General features: G+C 41.9%; 1 protein-coding gene and 1 long non-coding RNA gene across 2 annotated transcripts; one reads left to right on the forward strand and one right to left on the reverse strand.

Moving 5' to 3' along the window:
* Nucleotides 1-1598: 1598 nt before the first annotated feature.
* On the reverse strand, nt 1599-5461 carry LOC306965236. Its single transcript, XR_013793016.1, has 3 exons — nt 5139-5461; nt 3681-3995; nt 1599-2246 (listed from the first exon to the last, which is right to left on the reverse strand). It is a non-coding gene; the product is annotated as an uncharacterized lncRNA (long non-coding RNA).
* A 2245-nt stretch (nt 5462-7706) lies between these two features.
* Nucleotides 7707-10569, forward strand: six3a (SIX homeobox 3a). Its single transcript, XM_079559459.1, has 2 exons — nt 7707-8564; nt 10017-10569. The coding sequence occupies exons 1-2, from the start codon at nt 7873-7875 to the stop codon at nt 10207-10209; spliced, it is 885 nt and encodes a 294-aa protein (XP_079415585.1). The 5' UTR covers nt 7707-7872; the 3' UTR covers nt 10210-10569.
* The last annotated feature ends 8197 nt before the right edge of the window (nt 10570-18766 follow it).

Here is an 18766-nt window from a genome sequence, read left to right on the forward strand (position 1 = left end):
TGTAGAAGAAACAGAAAAAAATGAATCTAGCATAACAAACGCAGCTGTCTACCTTTCTGAAATACCACAGCAAGTGTTCCCCTTCAATGTGACTAAATACTGTGTGTGCTATGGTCTCAGCGGCACCATGGTGAGGAACAGATAGGCAGCCGACCAAGAACTGTCTCTTGTCCCCTGTGTGAATGTGTCTATGCACACAAAAGAGGCAGGAAGTGAGACACAAAAAGACAGGGAGATGGGGACAAAATGGACCATATATATGTTCCATTTTGTCCTGATCTCCCTCTGTCAGGTCTGTTTCAGTGCCATGAAAACAAAGTCACTAGTTCTTACTAATGTGGATAACATTAAAGTAATCAGAAATACAGTCTAGACATTGTTAATTTTTACGAATGCCTATTCTAGCTGGAAACGGGAGATTTTTAATGGAACACCTACATAGGTGCAGAGGTGCTTTTCTAGCAATCATAGATCCAGTGTTTTAATGTTACATTGTGTTAGCTAATCGTGTTAGAAGGTAATTGATGATTAGAAAACCCTCGTGCAATTATGCTAGCACTGCTGAAAACTGTTGTGCTGATTACAGAATTATAGAACTGGCCTGGGTGAGCCCAAACTATATATATATGTTTTATATATGTTTTATATAATGGCACTGGATAACGTTTGAACCTTGTACTTCCATAATAAATGAGACAGGGCATCAGAGTAGTTCAATGATAAAGTCTTTATTTTCATGTTATTCCACTCAGAATTGTATAACGACTCTGACATAAAACAAACAATATAACATAACAAATTTACTGTAAACTGAAAGTAAGAAATGGTAGCATTAAAATGTAAAGGACAGTGTTGAAAAAGCCCTTTGTGAGATGTCTGGATATAAATAGTCCTGACATGTATAAGTTGTAACACAAAGGTTTGTGTTGGAGCAAGGTGGGACACAGAGTGCTCCCCTCACGCGCACAGTGACGTGGAGATGCTGCTTGTTTTCCTGCCGAGGGAAGGTTTCATTTATAACCGCAGAAAAACAAACAGGGCGTGCGCAGTGTCAGCCGGGTGTGAGCGGCTGGACGCTCTGGAAGGAAGTGGACTTGTGGAAAAGAAGCAAACAAGGGCTGCGCACGGCCGTCTTTAACCCCGCCGTGAACCCGAGACCTCACCTTCCGACTACTTCCCATTACCTCTGTGTGACATTTAGCCCACATACCACCGCGTGCACACTTGCTCTCACGCGTCCGCATTGTATGGAGGGCGTGCGGGGCCGCAGTGGGGTCTGCGCCGTGCTGTTCATGGATGGGTCAAAGAATGAAAAGCACCGTGTTTACACAGAGCAGGGCGCGCGAGGAAATATTACAGCCTCTGCGAGAGAGCGGTTCTATGTATGAAACAGTAAAAAAAAAAAAAGGAATCGCTTCACTTCTAGAAACAGAATAAACGCTAGGCTATAGGCTACCAGGCTAGTCGAGGCAGGTCTTAGAAAGAAAAGAAAGAGTTGTATCCTATTCAGATTCAGTGAAATGCTACTATTTAGGTATAGCCTAATAACTCGTTATTTATTAACATCTGTCACTATAGAGGTGACTCATTGGTTGTGTTTTAGGTTGATCTATATAGTTTAATACGCAGATAAAACACACTGAGGGTCACGGTTCATCCTTTAAAGGCTTCAGGCCTCGCTGCTGAGTGTAGGCTACAGATAACAGGTTAACTGGGTGGAAAGGTTAAGAAGAGAAATGAAGCGGCCACAGGAGACGCGGCACAAGTACAGCTGCCGCACATGAATGTTTGATGCGCACCAGGATAATGGCTACTCAAATCATTCAAACATAAACATCTCCATTGCGCTTTGACATCTGCCACCCGAAGATAATCATTACACCTCAAATAATAAAGAAAGCATTTCAATTATATATTTCCATCGAGTTGGTCATCAGTCAAGTTTAAATTCACTTTGTTGAATATTACAATGGCCTATTGCTATTTGCTCTGGACCATATACGCGCACTGAGGGTTGCGCACATGCTCCGATGGTTTCAGCAGTATTACTGTGAACCGCGTGCGATTGAAAACATTATGGTTTCAGTAGCAGGCTGTGGGCGTGTGTACTGGGCTACCAAGTGTGATCCAAAGTAGCCAACTGATACTGTGGCCCTGCAGTGGTCAATCACTGCATTGCAAGGATCATCCAACACAGTCACAAATGGCGCATAGTCGTCATAATTTTGGCTCCAGAAGGCAGTCGTCTCTTTATAAACGTAAACAGTGAACATTGTTTTATGCAGACAGTTTAGGAGGAAAGGAAGAAATGGCACATTCAAGCCAGGCTAAATCTAGAACATGAAAATAATAAATAACTGACTTTGTATTTTAGCCTTGACACAAACCATGTTTAACATTTTGGCTACTACTTGCTTAAGTAAATGTCGATTTTACCACCTAAAATATACACTCTATTGTATCTTCATTTCGCACAAACTATATAAACTGTATATTGTGGAAAACTGCAGGTTATGGGACTTTGGGCATAAAATAAAACCCGGGTGTTACGCACGCTGTGACATTCATATTCCACATTAGCGCGTGTCAACCAGACTAATTGTGGCTTGTCAGCGCCTCTGACATCGGGCTAAAGGCCCGTCTAACCCTCTCCTCCTTATGTGTAAAAGTCGGCGCGTTTAACCAGCCGTGACAGTCAAATCCCAAATATAATATTTTCTTGGAGAAATCCTGTCCGTCATTCTGTTGATGTCGCAGTGGCCATGGTTGCATAATAATCAACATTTTAGAGACTCATTTAGGCTCCACGAATCCTGTGAAGCTATGCTAGTTCACACGTGTGGGTTAAAGAGGTGGGGGGTGAGCATCATATGTAAACCCCGGGGCACATATTACACTTCTCATCGTCTGTCTCCAGATCAAGTCATCTACCTGGAAGAGTGAGCAGGGCTCCTCCAGCCATGGACGAGTCACACCGTGCAGCACCTCCACTGGGACCATGCGGTATGGCTCGCTATCACACTGACAAGACTGGCTTAAACAGGAGTTGATTTTGCGGAGTTAGCTCTGTAAAGCACTGCAATTGAGCTTTATAAATGATTGTATTTGAGGTAAGTTATTGCTACGTCTGTTCTTCCACGGTTTGCATAAATGCAGAATTTCAACTATTTTCAACGGCAGTTCTCATCTCTGCCACTGGCCACCTCTTAAATAAACCTGCTGCCAAAGAAAAGGAAATCAAAATAGATGTTTGTGTGTCTCGGACTTTGGGTGAGAGGAAACGGAGGGGAGTTACTTCAGAGATCCACCAAACTCCTCGAGTTTATACAATAGAGGCGCAGTGATGTGTTGCTGATGCTGCTCAACAACCCACACCGAGGCCAGCGAGTGGTCAACAGTAATGAGGGATGGGGGTTGGTGAGGGATTATAGTGAAGTGAACTTATACCAAGGCAATAAGCTGACATGTCAAGTCTCATTCATCAGACAACAGGGACAGGTTTTTGATATGGTCGCAAACAAAAACACCCTGACTCGCTCTAGTTTAGCGCTAACAATTCTGCACTAACGTGACTAATTGTTCATGTTGTGCGCAATTATGCAAGGACAACTTTTTCATTGTTGAAAATGTATTGTAGTATAATATAAAAAATGATTGTTAAATATAGGTATCCCATGCACTCACTTAATCGTTTCTGACCATTCGAAGAGAGCAAGAGGAAAGGGGTGAGAGAGGCCGCTGCAACGCCCCCTGTTCTGGATCCGGACGCACGATTCCATTGAGAGCGAAGAAGCTTTTGCAGGAGGTTCATTAGAAGTAACGAGTTGACACAAGGTAAATCGCGCCTTTCTCTAGCGGCCTGGGGAGGAGCCCTCATTAACTGTCGCTAACAACCCGTGTAAATACACTGATTGGACAGCTCCGATACAAGCTCCGAGTCCTGCCAGGAAGTCCCCCTAATGAGAGCACACAATAAAAGAAAAGAGGGGACGGAGCTGGAAGAAAAACAATTGGGAAAGAATTCCGTTAAAAATGGCATTATACATATATATATTTATATATATATATATGTTTTAAGTCGCTGTGTCTTTTATTCTTAGTGCGTTAAATCAACCATGACACACAAGATGCTGCAGTTTAATGACACTGGAGCTATATGCTTTAACAGCGGTGCACCTGCCAAAGCCAATTCGCCTGATGTGAGAAACAGCTGGTTAGAGGCTTTCAAAGGCAATATAGACTGTTGCAGTTAGTGAAAGAATGCAGTGACAAATGCGATTGAGAAAGGCGACCGCATAAGTCTGTACAATTTCTTCATCAAAATGGAAAGCACTGCAAAAAAAAAAAAAAGAAGAAGAAAAAAAAGAAAAATAGTTGCAGTTTTGCTCATTTTCTTTTTAAAAAATACGGATGCCATGATGAATATTTACTATTCAATGCAGTCTATTTGAATATGGTAAATTAGGCTAATAAGACACCACTTTTTGTCTGTAGAATTTATAAAGAGCCCATGCGTAATATCCGTGTGCGTATGAAGAGGCCTCAATATAATTGAACTTTTACAGATTTCACTCTTTTTTTCCTGCCCCCTTCAGTGGGATTTCTGTGAAACAGTGATATTTTTTACAGTGTAGCGGCAGCGCGCGTCTGTATCACGGCCCGAGCAGATTGGGACGAGCGGACTAGCGCGCCATGGTCACACGCATCACACGTGTTTTTGCAAAGGCACAAGTCAGACGCAGACCGGGGGATGCATAAAAGACGTCACCGGACTTAAAAGTGGGGCTTTGAAACGATAAATGCAGCTTGTGGAGAGATAACCCGGCGCTGATTAAGATGTAAATGATCGATGCGTCCCGTTAGTTTGTAGGAGCTGTACACGGATGGTGAGAAAGCGGTGAATAGTGAAGCAACTGTCGTCTCTGCGATGGGCACAAAGCGATGAAGACTAAAAACACACCTTAAATAACGGTAATTACTTTTGTTTTATGAGGAAAGCGTTAAGAGAAAAAAAAACACGATTCATGCAATTAAGACATTAATGAATACACGATTTAATTAAAAAAGTGCATACAATAATTCTACACAATTCGCTAGTTTTATGTTAAAGCGGCAACTAAAAAGCCCCTTTTACGCACCAGTTTTGGTCCTTGGTCGTATCCGTGCGCTGTGCGTCCGGGATGGAGCGAGGGGCGCTTGAGTTTTCACTGTGCGCCAATGGAGGTGTGCGCTGCTGTCCTGACCTGCCTCTGACAAGCCGGGGTCAATGAGGGAGGCATAAAACAAAACCAGAACTTTTCTCTGGTACCTTTTAGAGTCAACACCTTTTCTTTCTGCCATCTGTCCGCTCCTCTCAGCCCCCTCTCTCTCTCTCCTCGCCACATGACGTAACATCTGCTTTTGTTTATTTGCGGGGCTTAATGGAACAAGATAAAAAATATATATCATAAAGAATTGCAGTTAGGTCTCCTTTGAATTAAAGCAGGCTCTTACAACTTAAATATACAGACGGATAGACAGAAAGAATACTATAAAGGCTAAATATTAAGCCCCCCCCCCACACACACACACACTTTTTCTTTTTTTTTCCTTTTTTTATGTAAAGCTGTTTTTGTTGTCTCCGGTTTTTGACTTAGGCTGCAAATAAACGAAGCTGCAAGTAAAAGCCCGATGTGCATTCAGAGCGCTGTCCCCCGCTGCTCCGAACATTCAGCAAGTCCCCGGATAAACACACAATTACGGCAGGTGAAAAAACTTGTTTGGGGGTGTTAATTACATGCTTAACGTAAACAAAAGCCATGTAAAAGAATGTGAATCAGCCGTGGGTTTTCTGTCAATCCCCATTCAGGTTTTACATTTCAGCTGTGGTCCCTTCGAGGAGTGATTTCCGAATTGCCTGCGAGGGTAAGTCGGACCCCCACACGAAGAAAATAATAGGCCTGTACCTGCAACCTTGACTGGTCATCATTCAACCTAACCAGTCCAATCGGCACCTGGCTTTACTGGGTCTCCTCTGGAAACCAGGCTTGTGCGCACAGGCAGCAGCATGGACTGGGGGGAAAAGGGACATCGAAATCCCAGCTTTTACTTCCAGTCCACGGCCCTTTACAACAAAACCAATTCAAGTGCCACTCGGAATTAGTTCTCGTTTAGCGCCGTGCGCGGACAGGTTTGATCCTGAGACACAGCTTCACACTCTAAAAGACACAAACTTCTGACCCTTCCATGAGATCATCACGACCTGTCGCTGATTTCCGCACCTACAGTGGACAGTAGACACATACACACACACACACACACACACACACACACACACACACACACACACACACACACACACACACACACACACACACACACACACACACACACACACATACACACTCATTTCATGTGAAACGTGTAGGCCTATACGTGTAAAGACATTATACACTTATAACAGAACAGATAAAAGTCTAATCAAACAAGTTACATAAATAAGTGATACTCACTGCCCCTGGGGTTCAGGCCGGTGGTCCGTTTATGTATAAGGCGAGAGTGCGTAAAGTGCGCGAGAGAAAGAAAAGTTTAGAATTCCTGAATGATTTTGTGCAAAGGGGCTTAGGATCATTATGTCAGCTTTATTGAAGAAGGATTAAGAGAAGTCTAGATGCTACGTCTTGTACATGGCCATTTCACAATGTAGGCCCTGTTCTCCTCGTTTTGAACTCGCACTATTTTAACACCCCGTAAGCCCTGTCTAAATATGAAACTACTTTACCCATAAACATGAAAATCACACCGCCGCAGCTACCACTCTTAAGTCGAGTCCTATGACTGAATGTGGACATTGATCGCGTCCTTACACCAGATCAAATGCACCGAACTGCTTTTATGTCCCCAAGAAGCTTTCATTCAACCATTTGATTGCAATTCCAATACTAATGGTATTAATTAGAGGGCCGACCTTTCTATCAAACCACACTGACAAATGGGTAGCTTCAAAAACCAATGCCGATGGCAAATCAGTTTTCCAACTAAACCTCTATGATCTGTGTTTAATCAAGTCAGCGCGTGACACCGATAATGGCTTGGAACAACATATTTAGATGACTGAAATGAGGCGTGGGGCAAGGGCTGCGCCCCAGAGGCTGTGCCTGGGACAGCAGTGGTGCAGCCTTCACTCTGTGGTCCGTGCGCAACACCGACATACAGAGTAAGAAGCAGGACAAAACTGGCAAAAGAAAAATCCATCAAAAACAAATCTTACACCTTGCATTTTTTTTTAAAGAGAAAAGCCTGTAACTTGTCAAAGTAAAACAAAGCGCAACAATTCAAGAATTGATGAATTTGTATAAATCTGAATTTAACTGCAAACTCTAGTTTTCAAGCGTCCCTTTAAAGCCATGCTCTAACCCTCCTACTCCGCTACGTATCTAGTCTATATCTCCTTTAGCATTAACGAGCCTCGTTAAGATCGCAATAATATTCCTCCCTCTAATTGCTCATTCCATTCAGCAGATAGCGAGCATTGGCTTGTGGCTGATGCGCGCGCTGCGGTGGGAGGGTTGCTGTAGAGATCCGAGACTCCGATAACCCCCTGTGCGTGCTGCACAAGTGGTGAAAGCCTCGCGCTACGTACTGGCTAATGATTGGCACGCTTGACAGTGATTGGCAGGGCTGCCATGACAACGCTACAACGACACCAAGAAGACCAATAGAAAAGGGAAACAAAATGTTTCAATGCTACACTCAACGGCGGATTTAGGGGGGAGATATTATGAGGCTGGTGTCATTAGGCGATAGCCATTGAATCATTCAACCTTTTTTACTTGCCGTATTTTTTCGGTTTTCCTTTTTCTCGATAATTTCTTTCTCTCTCAGGTCATTTCCATGGTTTTCAGATCGCCTTTAGAGCTTTATCCCTCCCATTTCTTCCTGCCAAACTTCGCTGATCGCCCTCTGCTCCTGGCGAACAGCGCTCCCACCGCCAGGTCTCCAGAAGACTTGTCCATGTTTCAACTGCCGACTCTCAACTTCTCCCCGGAGCAGGTGGCGAGCGTCTGCGAGACGCTGGAGGAGACCGGGGACATCGAGCGGCTGGGCCGTTTTCTCTGGTCTCTACCCGTGGCTCCGGGAGCATGCGAAGCTATCAACAAACACGAGTCCATCCTGCGCGCTCGGGCCGTAGTCGCCTTTCACACGGGGAATTTCAGAGACCTCTATCACATCCTAGAGAACCATAAATTCACTAAAGACTCTCACGGCAAGCTTCAGGCCATGTGGCTGGAAGCACACTATCAAGAGGCCGAAAAGCTCCGGGGTCGCCCACTCGGACCCGTTGACAAGTACCGTGTGCGGAAGAAGTTTCCGCTGCCTCGAACCATCTGGGACGGCGAGCAGAAGACGCACTGTTTCAAAGAGAGGACACGAAGTCTGCTGCGAGAGTGGTACCTTCAGGACCCGTATCCAAACCCCAGTAAGAAAAGGGAACTGGCGCAAGCCACTGGACTCACTCCTACACAAGTCGGAAACTGGTTTAAAAACCGAAGACAACGAGACAGAGCCGCCGCAGCCAAAAACAGGTCGGTCTCACTTCACGCTTTATACATTACGACAGCCAGGTTATGGATTTATCCAGGAACTATACTATTAGTGTGTTTCCATCAAATAAACACGGAGAAATCCCCGTGCGTCATGGGGCAACAGAGGGCTGTATTGACATGCTCCGAAGTGCAGCAGCCACAGCCAATGTTGTTACGCTAAGATTGTTCTTTAAATATCTCCAATAAATGCTATCTTATATTAATATCAAACCGTCTTCTACAAAACAAATTAATAGTAATAAAGCGTTCTTTGTTTATGGTGTAGTTTCACACCATCAGAAAGAACGTGAAAAGTGAGACGTAACAACAGCACAATTCTCACTATTTACGCATATTGGGGAAAACAGCGAGTTACACTGATCAGTGTGTTAATCCTGTACACTAAAGACACATTATGTCAACAGTGTTAACATTGTGCAAACAGACTCTGATATTTGCCTATATTATTTATTTTTGACCTGTGTTTTATTTGGCAGGTGGAATATAATAAGGGAAACTTGTCGGTAAAATAACAAGACGCTATTATTGTATAACCCATTATATTATTCACTAAATTCAAAAGTGAAGTTAAACTAAATTTTAGACCCCAAACCTCTAAGAATATGATTTTTAGAATAGCGACGCATAAAGGAAATATTAATATTGTCCAACTAAAACACGCGGATTAAAGCCATGAGCTGTATTCATATCACTAAGTGTGGTATCATTCCGTAGAAATGCAATAACTGATTAGAAAAGACTCTGGCCATGGACTAAGCCATATGAACGGTGCTCTAATCTTTTTGCTTAATGACGAGATATATTTCCAGGACCTCGCAGTGGTGTAGTTATTATGATGAGTGGATTGGAGATACACATTTAGGATGATTGAAATAACATGGGAGCTCACCAACAACGACAGACTGTGTGGGAATATATTTGGAAGAACATTATTTCTGTTTTTTCCATTATTATTATTATTTTTTGCCTATAATATGGAGCATTTAGATCTGACTTTTGAAGATAAAGTGAATTACAAAAAGTAAAAATACAACGTGGAAACATTTTAATAAACTGACTCATAATACAGACTAAAACAAAAGTGTGCATATGCTTCTGTTTTCCCCATTTAGTTACTAATATTAAAATGATGGTACATAGCAATGCAACTATGATACAAAAAATGCAAAGTGATAAGATAAAGAGTTAATTTGAAAGTCTAATAGTGGGGTATTTTGTGCTGAAAGCTGCTGTTGTTGAAAGCCTGCATGCATGGGGGCCGCCACTGGGAAAGAAAAGGCCAGTTTGCACCCCTTATTTTGCGCCAGGCATTGAGAGAGAGGGGGTTCTCTTGGGTCTAATTGCCATGTCTCTCAATTCACCCTTGCTTTTTTTTTTTTCTTTTCCCCTTCTTCTTCCCTGTCCCTTCCACTCGTCCCGCTCCGTATCCAGGCTCCAGCACCAAGCAATAGGACCGAGCGGCATGAGGTCCCTGTCCGAGGCCGGGCTCACCCCTCACAGCTCGGCAGAGTCGCCCTCCACCGCGGCCAGTCCCACCACCAGCGTGTCCAGTATGACAGAGCGCGTGGACACGGGCACGTCCATCCTGTCAGTCACATCCAGCGACTCGGAGTGCGACGTATGATACGACGCGCAAGAAGCACCCCCCCCCCACTCCAAAAACAAACAAAAAGAGAAATATTTACCAACAGGAAAAAAAATGGACCTGAGAAAGAGAGAGAGAGAGAAAAAAAGACTTAAATTATCGCGGATGAGAAAAGGACTGATTGATATAAATATTAAAAATAAAAAAAGAGATAAAAGCACGTCTTTTTTTTTTTTTTTTTTTTATTAAAGCGCTTTCAAAGGATCCCCCTCCTTTAACCCCCCCACACCGTCACCACTATTGACTTTATTGCATGTTTTATTTTCTATCTCTCATTTGAAACCAGGACAACAAACCTGGCACGCGCATTTTGTCAGACTGGAACCGCGAGGGAACATGCTCCTCCTACTCCTACTTTTATAGTTTTATTTTGTTTTATTTTTTATTATCATTATATATCTATATTTTTTTTTTGTCTCAGTCCAAAACCGGTGAAGACGAAGGTGAACCATAAACACACGCCAGATGCAAACCTCACCACTGTTGACTTTGTTTTCATCAGACAATCATTCGAAGCACCTTTTTACTACTTCTTCTGTCACTGCCTGTGTGGGGTAGGCTACATGTTCAACAAAAAGAAAAAAAGAAAAAAAAAAAAAGAAAAAAATATGTCGATGACTGTATCAGATTTTTATTTTTATTTTCAAAATTTTATATTGAATTATGTATATCTTAAATAATGCGATCGTTCTCCCAGCCTGTAATATACGTGTAGAAATACGCCTGTACATAATAATCGCTCTACCCATTGTCTCATCCTCTTTTCTATCCCTCCCTCACTTTTCTTGACTTGGTGTTCCTACATAAAATATTTGTCAAATCTAACACTGTTTTTGCTCCAGGCGTTTTTTTGCTGTTGTTGTTGCTTGGTCATGTTTAAAAATAGATGGCAAGATATGTTTAATTGGACGAGATTTAGTGGAACAGCCCTGCGTCGATCTCAGCATTTTTTTAATTTTATTTTTTGGCATGAAGACATTATGTCACATCATGCTTTACTCTTTCCATTGTGCCCATTAATACCAGTCCAATTCAAATACAGTGCTATTTATTTGCTTGAGCCTTGTTTGCATGTTGTGCCGTCTTTCCACCCGATTACGCACACGAGGACGTTGAGAAGTGGTTAAACACATGGTCGTGGCTCATTATTGGATTGTGCATTATGCTCATCACCGGCTTAGGCTATATACTGCAGTGAAATCTAAATGTTATTTTAATCGGAAGTTTTGTGTCTTTTACGCACCTCTTAATTATCCTCCCAAGCATAAAAAACATATAGACTTAGCCTATATCATAATTTTTTTTAAAATACATTTCTACGTTTTTTATTTTTAAATATCACAGACGTGCACACTTAACAACGCCAGTGCTATTTCCCTTTTGTTTATCGCAGCCACTGAATACAGAAATTAAGTAAACGCGCCATTAAATGGGCTAATCACGATGGAACTCCTCCCCTGTCCCAAGCTCTCATTGAATTCCGTTGAAAAGGGCTTTTCTTCCTTGGTAGAGAACCATTTCCCCCTCCAAAAGGGCTTTCTCTCCAGCAGTCCTTTTCTATCTCTAAATCCCTCTCCAATTATTCCGCGGAGGAGGAAAGATTTGCTACAGGACTGTTACAAGAAACTCCAAAAAACTGGCTGTGGTCAAAACTTTTGCCACCAACATTGTTCTAAACTGAATGTTGGACTGGATTATGGGTATGTTTTACGCACGATTTAAACGTTCCTACTTTTTAAACTATTATGAACGCTTCAACAACAAGTGGAAAGTTTGTGTTTGAGTCCTTTAAAAGAATGGACAAATATTGACGTTAAATGTGTCCCGTGATCATTTCGCTTTGAGCCGTTGTAAAACTGAACAATGACCCTGCGCAATTACGCACACAAAATACGTTTGGATTATGTCAATGCAATTTCAGTAAGAATCTTCCCAAGTCCCCGATCATACTTTTTCAAACCTAAATCACATGCTAAGTGTCCTGAATATAACCGCTTTGTTTCAATGCGTTCGGGGCTGCGCATATTCCATTTCCATGCCTGGCTCTATTCGACCAAAGCTCAATGAGCTGTTCCTGCCAGTCCACTGCAGATGAACTCAATCTGTGCGATATTCTAAAGCCATCTCCGGGTGTTAAAGCGGCCTGCCAGAGACAGATAGGCCCTATCAAGAGCACCGAGGGGCCAACATAGGAACCTGCGCACCAGCAGTAGCCCCTTATCATGTACCCCCCACTTCTCCACACAAGTTTATTGGCTGTGACATGTCCCGGCTACGATTGAGATGAAATTAATCGTAAACTGAAGAGCATTTTTTTTTTTTTTTTATCGGTGATGGAGGACACGAGGATTAGAGTTCAATGTGAGAGATTGGGCCACGGATAAGAGACTCATGAATACAAAACAAGACGTGAATGGGCTTCATTTACGCAGTATTCATTAAATCCATTCGCATCAAAAACACAGAGTAAATGCGCATGCTGGTGCAGAGAGGGGGAAAAAAAGAGGTGCGTTGGGTGATTGCATGAAAGTTTTACACCACAAAAACAAACAGAAGTGTCAATGATGTTGTGCGTAAAACCACTCTAGCCAACAGGACGTTCCATTGGGGCGCACAGGACCAGTGTAAACAGGTAGAGGAGGCATACAGTATGTAGGCCATGAGAGGAGGTGGTCAAAAGTGTGTGAGTGTGAGCCTATCTGTTGCCGGCTGGGGTCATTAACAGTGGAGGAGCTGTTGTTCGTGATCTGTCAGTTCAAATATGGATCACAGGACAAAAGAACTTAGCGAAGAGTAATCCGTGTGTGTGATACTTTCACAAGTAAGCGAGAAGCGCGACAATAGTGAGCCTCATGTTTTTCCTCATTCACTGTGTTCATGTTTTGTCTTTCAAATCCACAAGTAGATCTGTGTTTGTGGAGGAGCTTTTAGGGTCAATTAGCCCTAATCATTGCGTAATATTAAAAACGCACACGGCGAAGAATAACACGTTCATACTTTTACTTTGTATTGTTACACTGTTTTAAAATATATTTTACACATTCATACAGCACACTGTGTTTGGAGGGGAGTTTGCTGGTGAGAAATAGGCCTATTTGCTTCACTGCTTTTCCTTAGGTTTCCCCGATTTCGTGACCATAACTTTCTTTTGGAGTGTATTCACGCATTAGCTAAAGAGCAGCAGTTTCTCTGCAGCACCTCGACTCTCTGTTGTCGGGGCAGCACTGAACAAGCCACATATCATCATGCCCTGCCTTGTTCGTAAGGTAAGGCTGCGTAAAGCTGTTTTTTTTTTTTTTTTTTAAATCACCATGCCAAGTTCGTATTAAAGCATTCGCTTTTGTGAAACTACACGGGCTCTCTCAATCTCCAATTATACTCAACAATCACGCTCCTTTTCAACTTCCTTTCTTTCTTTCTTTTTAAATCTGGAACGTGAATGCACTGGTCTATAATATAACATAACAATATCAAATACACAACATCCAGGTGTTGGCTGTAACATCCACAGTGCGTTTTTCCTTTATGAATTTAATTCATACAGAAGAGGTCACGGCACTTCCATTAGATAGACGCCACAGAGAAGACCGATGAGATCATTCTCTCTTGTGGCCAGGTCTGAGCGAAGGGAGGGGCTAGGAAATAGCCCATCTTAATACTTATTAGTATAGACTGCCCCTGCACAATCCTCATCTTTTAAAACAAGCATGGCATGAAAGCAACCTAACTCTGGCTTACTCAAGCGAACACGAACACCCCATTCCTGCGCGCGCACACGATATATGTGGGTGTGCAGGGTGGGGTGTGGTGGAGGCCAGGCTGTGATCTCTCGCCTTGTGCACACCGAGTGGACAGAGGGCTGAGCAGCTTAAATGGAGCCCCCGCACCTGTGTTTTCTAACGCCGTTCTCAGGCCTTCTTACACTCTCTCCTGTTTATGTATTCAGTGAGAATAACACACTGGGCACTAATAAAAGGATACCATAAGCCCTGACAGACGGATACAGCCACCGACGACAACAGTGACAGGATAATGCCATGCGTAAAGTAACCTTTGATTACAATTAAAGCATTGTTTGTATTATTTTATTCACAGAGAGAGAAAATATTAACAGCCTGATAACGATAATAACATTTATTAACAAAAACAAACAAAAGACAAAACAGAAAACAAAACATTGCCTAAAGGGTATTAATAGATATAAGTTTCCTATAGTAGCCTATACCGACCGAATGTTTTAAATTGCGCTCATGGTTGCCCTGTTAAAAAAGAAATCCTGATAAAACAATGAACTAAACCTACTGACAGACTGCACATTCCCAAGGGGCATTTCTTCTTTTCAGATTTGCAATGTATACCTATCCAAGACACTTCCCGGTCCAAAATAAAATCTAATTAAAGATTGAAAAAGATACGTGCTTTGTATCTTAAACTGAACACATCATTTTACTGTCACTGTTATGGCATAGGCAACAAAATTGAGATAATGCCCATTTTTGTGTAAGTTCAGTCACCAAATGTTGCAGCATCAGCTCATCCTTATCAGTTCAGCCTCAGTTTACTGCGCTATCGGATGGATTGCTGGTTGTTGTTGAAGCCGCGCACACGGACTCGCGCCATAGAGTGGGACACGAGGGGCTCGAGTGGAAAGACTCGTGCTCTTCTACTGCCATCTAGTGGAAAAGGAGGAAACTGAATTAATGCAAGCATCAGTTTTCGTTCCATTTCCCTCCGAAAGTGTAAATGTATATTTCTCGCAGTCTGAAGTGGAAGTGAAGAAACAGATTCACAACAGTCACTTCTTTCACTCTGTTTGCGTTACGGTATAGTGTGGTATTACAGCAGCAGTTTTTTGAGTGCATCCGCAGACAAAGTGCTGGTAATAGGAATTATTATACTTCAGTATTTTTTTTTCGTTCTTTTTTAATATATATATATATATATATATATATATATATATATATATATATATATATATATATATATATATATATATATATATATATATATCCTTCTGTGTTCCCATAAGAATGGGAAACACATAAGAATGTTATCTGCATTTGACCCCAAAGGGTAGGCTGTCTGGAACAGTGCCACACTTTGGGGCTCATCTTTAAGGGTGTGGAGATAGTCCCTGTCTGGACCATAACCTGGGAATATTATGGACTCGGCCAATGATTACCCAGGGGTAATATTAGTTATATTATACATAATACAATAGGAATTATGTAGGCTATACAAAATGTTACTTTTTCAACATTTTCTTATGTGTTACTGCTCAGATTCCAAGCATGTTGCGTTTTGTTACATTTGTGGTGCAAAACTACAATAACAAACAACAACAAACAACTATTCAAAAACACTGTCCTACACAGACAGGCGGGTCTTTGTGTATAATTAAACCAGCATACATATTTATCACCAACGGTGCCAAATGTTTGTCATGTCTTTATTACACATTGAAATTTCAACCAATTTACTCTTTAAAATGAAGTCACAGAACATAACTCTTCTTAAACACATAGTTAAAAGGGCCCAGGGCCATAGATCCTCCGGGTAATACTCTGGCCTGGGCCAAACTGTACCTGGGTTTAATCCAGGCAGGAGCTAACTGGGACTGCTACACCTGGAATCAAACCAGAGATCTTCTTGATGTGAGTGCCATCTGCACATCCAGCGGGCTGACATAGAAACTGTAACAGTAAACCAGTTAACTGTACAATTTACTTGACTTTAGAGCTTGAGCACAAAAGAAGAAGTACACTTTGCACTTCTGCTCCATGTAGAAGAGCAAACATATAGGTCTCACACCACATGGGACAAAAATGCTACAGCCAGTCAGCCTTACTGCACCATTAAAAATGCATTGCGTGAAAGTCAAATGTTGTAGGAACACTGAGGCAGCTTCTCCATTTAGTCCAAGATCAAGGATTCAGACGCCAGAGAGTGTAATGGAACCCCCGATCACTGTTTAATTTTTCAATAGTGATACTTTGGGTTTTACTGATGCCATTGGGGAGCCAAGTGACTGACTGGAGGATGTGTCGGGGGTAAAATGGTGTCCTGAAGTGCACAACCTTTTAGAATTTAACTTCCCCTATTGTGATCGTGGTAAAGGACGAGGGACCTTAAAGTGAGCATGCAACCGAGAAGGCTTCAGTTCAAATGGACAGTAAAACGCTCTCCGTATCCGCCGTTAATCCATCTGGAGTGGTGTGTGCGTCCAAGATGTAACAGACCAGTAATAACTTCGTCATACTGCCATTTGTACCTTCTAAAACAGTTTCACCTCAGGGTCACATGCATGAATAAACATCCTATATTTGGGGTCAATAAAGTCAACTCATAGTGCTTGCAGTGGGATGTAGATGCAGCAATCTTTCAAAAGGCAGAGGCAGAGGCGAAACACACTCTTAGCTTTCAAATTCACAACAGGTTTTCACATTGCTCATACAAATTGAATTTTACACTTTACAAATTGAGGTTCATATGCTAAAAATATATAGGAAATCATTGGTCAGCCTCTTGCCATGCTGAAAGGTTTTACTTGTTCTTGCAAAAAAAAAAAAAAAAACACAATGCCCCCTTAATAAAATTCTACTTTAATATTTCACATCTCAAACACAGGCTTTTACTGGTGAATTGGGACCTTACTAAACGCACCTTGTTAGTTAATAGCCAGCTCAGGGCTCTGGAGGTCCCTGGCTCAAGCCTTGTCTTTTGTCCAACCACTTTTTTCATTTTTAATAGCTTCCTGTACACGAGTTGCCGGTGGAACATATTCAAAGCACCTCTTTGAAACTGCCCTCTGTCCCGGGGTGGCCTCCAAAACACATGCATTATTGAAGCGCGCACCAGCCGTGTCCTCCGCACTGCCTCCTCCTCTCAGAGTGGACAGAGAGAGACTCCCAAAAGAGCAGGGGGGGGAAAGGACATGCCGCAGAGAGCAACCCGGCTGAACTCTGTAGAGAAGAACAAACACAAATAAATATTTACATTCAAGCTAAAACATATTAGAAATAATCAGTTTAACAATCCAAGAAGGCTTCAGTGATTTAGAAAGGGTTACATTTAAACTCAAAGTGAAACATATGAGAAAGAGAGACTCATACTTTGACACAGTCACAGAAAAGATACAACTCAACTGTAACCTAGGCCTTAACTCAGATGATAGTGAGTAAATGTTGTGTACTGTAACAACGCTGTGCCTCAGTTAGCCACACTCCCTCTGGTAAAACATTCAAATCCATGAACAAAACATGATTAGACCAGTAGCACAGTTCAGAATATTGTTTGGGAATAATACTTGAGCAATAATTAATAAGAGCACGATATCATTTTCATTTTGAATATTATCTAAAGTCACTTGAGACTCCACAAGCGAATGTTTCGTTTTGACCACCAGGGGTCATCGTTGAGCTTGTGCTGATGTAACAATAAACTGCAGGTAAAAAAATCTTGCAGTATGTTTCTGGCAGAATTAAGGACAGATATCCTTTTCACACACAGAAAAACGTAAAAATAAATAAATAAATAATGACAGAGATTCTTTTTCACTCTACGTCTTATGCACTCACTCGAAATGAAATGACAGTGTACGAAAGTGAACATACTTACACTCTCTTGTATGTACTGACGCTATAGAGATGACGTGTCTTGCCCAAGGAAACATCGACGGCGTGCACCGGTGGGAGTGCGCGTTTCTGCCTTGAATGAAATCGCCTGACTCTTCCTCTAATTTTGTCCATAATCTCTGTCCAATGTCACAAAGCGAACGCTAGATGGCAGTAGATGACAGAAACTTTCACTTTTCCCCCTTCTGCTCACGTGACGCACGACTTTCTTTACTTTTTATTTATTTTGAGGTGCGGCTGCGCTTTGCACAATTCAAAACAAACAACGTTAACATAAACTGCAGCCATGACTACGCTGACACAACAGCAGCCCTGCAATAATGTGTCGCGTTTCACTTGGGCAAGAAGCAACACAAACATAGGGAAAAGTCAAATTACCAGAGGAACAGTACATTAAAGTATGTTTCAAATGGTTAAAGTAAAAAAAAAAAAAAAAAGTTAAAGTAATTTGGAAAAGAATTGAAAGAAGAATTGTTGTTCTCAAACCAGAAGAAACTGAATGGGCTGCTGGTGTTTTCAGACTCTTTTATTCTGATGTCGATGCATTATTTCCCCAACCAAGATGCTCTCACTTTACAGCCAGTCCAAACATATTGTGGGGTTGAAAGTACAGATACCTGCTCTAAAATGTAGTGATATTGCTTTTTAAACACCCTTTTACTTGCAGGTGTTCAGGAGTTCAGGAGTTGTACTGTGAATACTCACTTACAGTTGGTGTCAGTATGTTGCTGTAAGTCATTTGGCTGCATGGGTAAGCTAAGATTATGTGCATAATGACAGTGTGGGTGTAGTGTGTAAGACAGTTCTGACCATCTCATGTGAACATTGAAAACAAATATCTCTGTCTAATATATTTTCTTTCAAGTGTGAAGATCATCTGAACTGCTGCTCTCCATTAAAAA

This window comes from Gobius niger (assembly GCF_951799975.1).
Source record: "Gobius niger genome assembly, chromosome: 7".
NCBI lineage: Eukaryota > Metazoa > Chordata > Actinopteri > Gobiiformes > Gobiidae > Gobius > Gobius niger.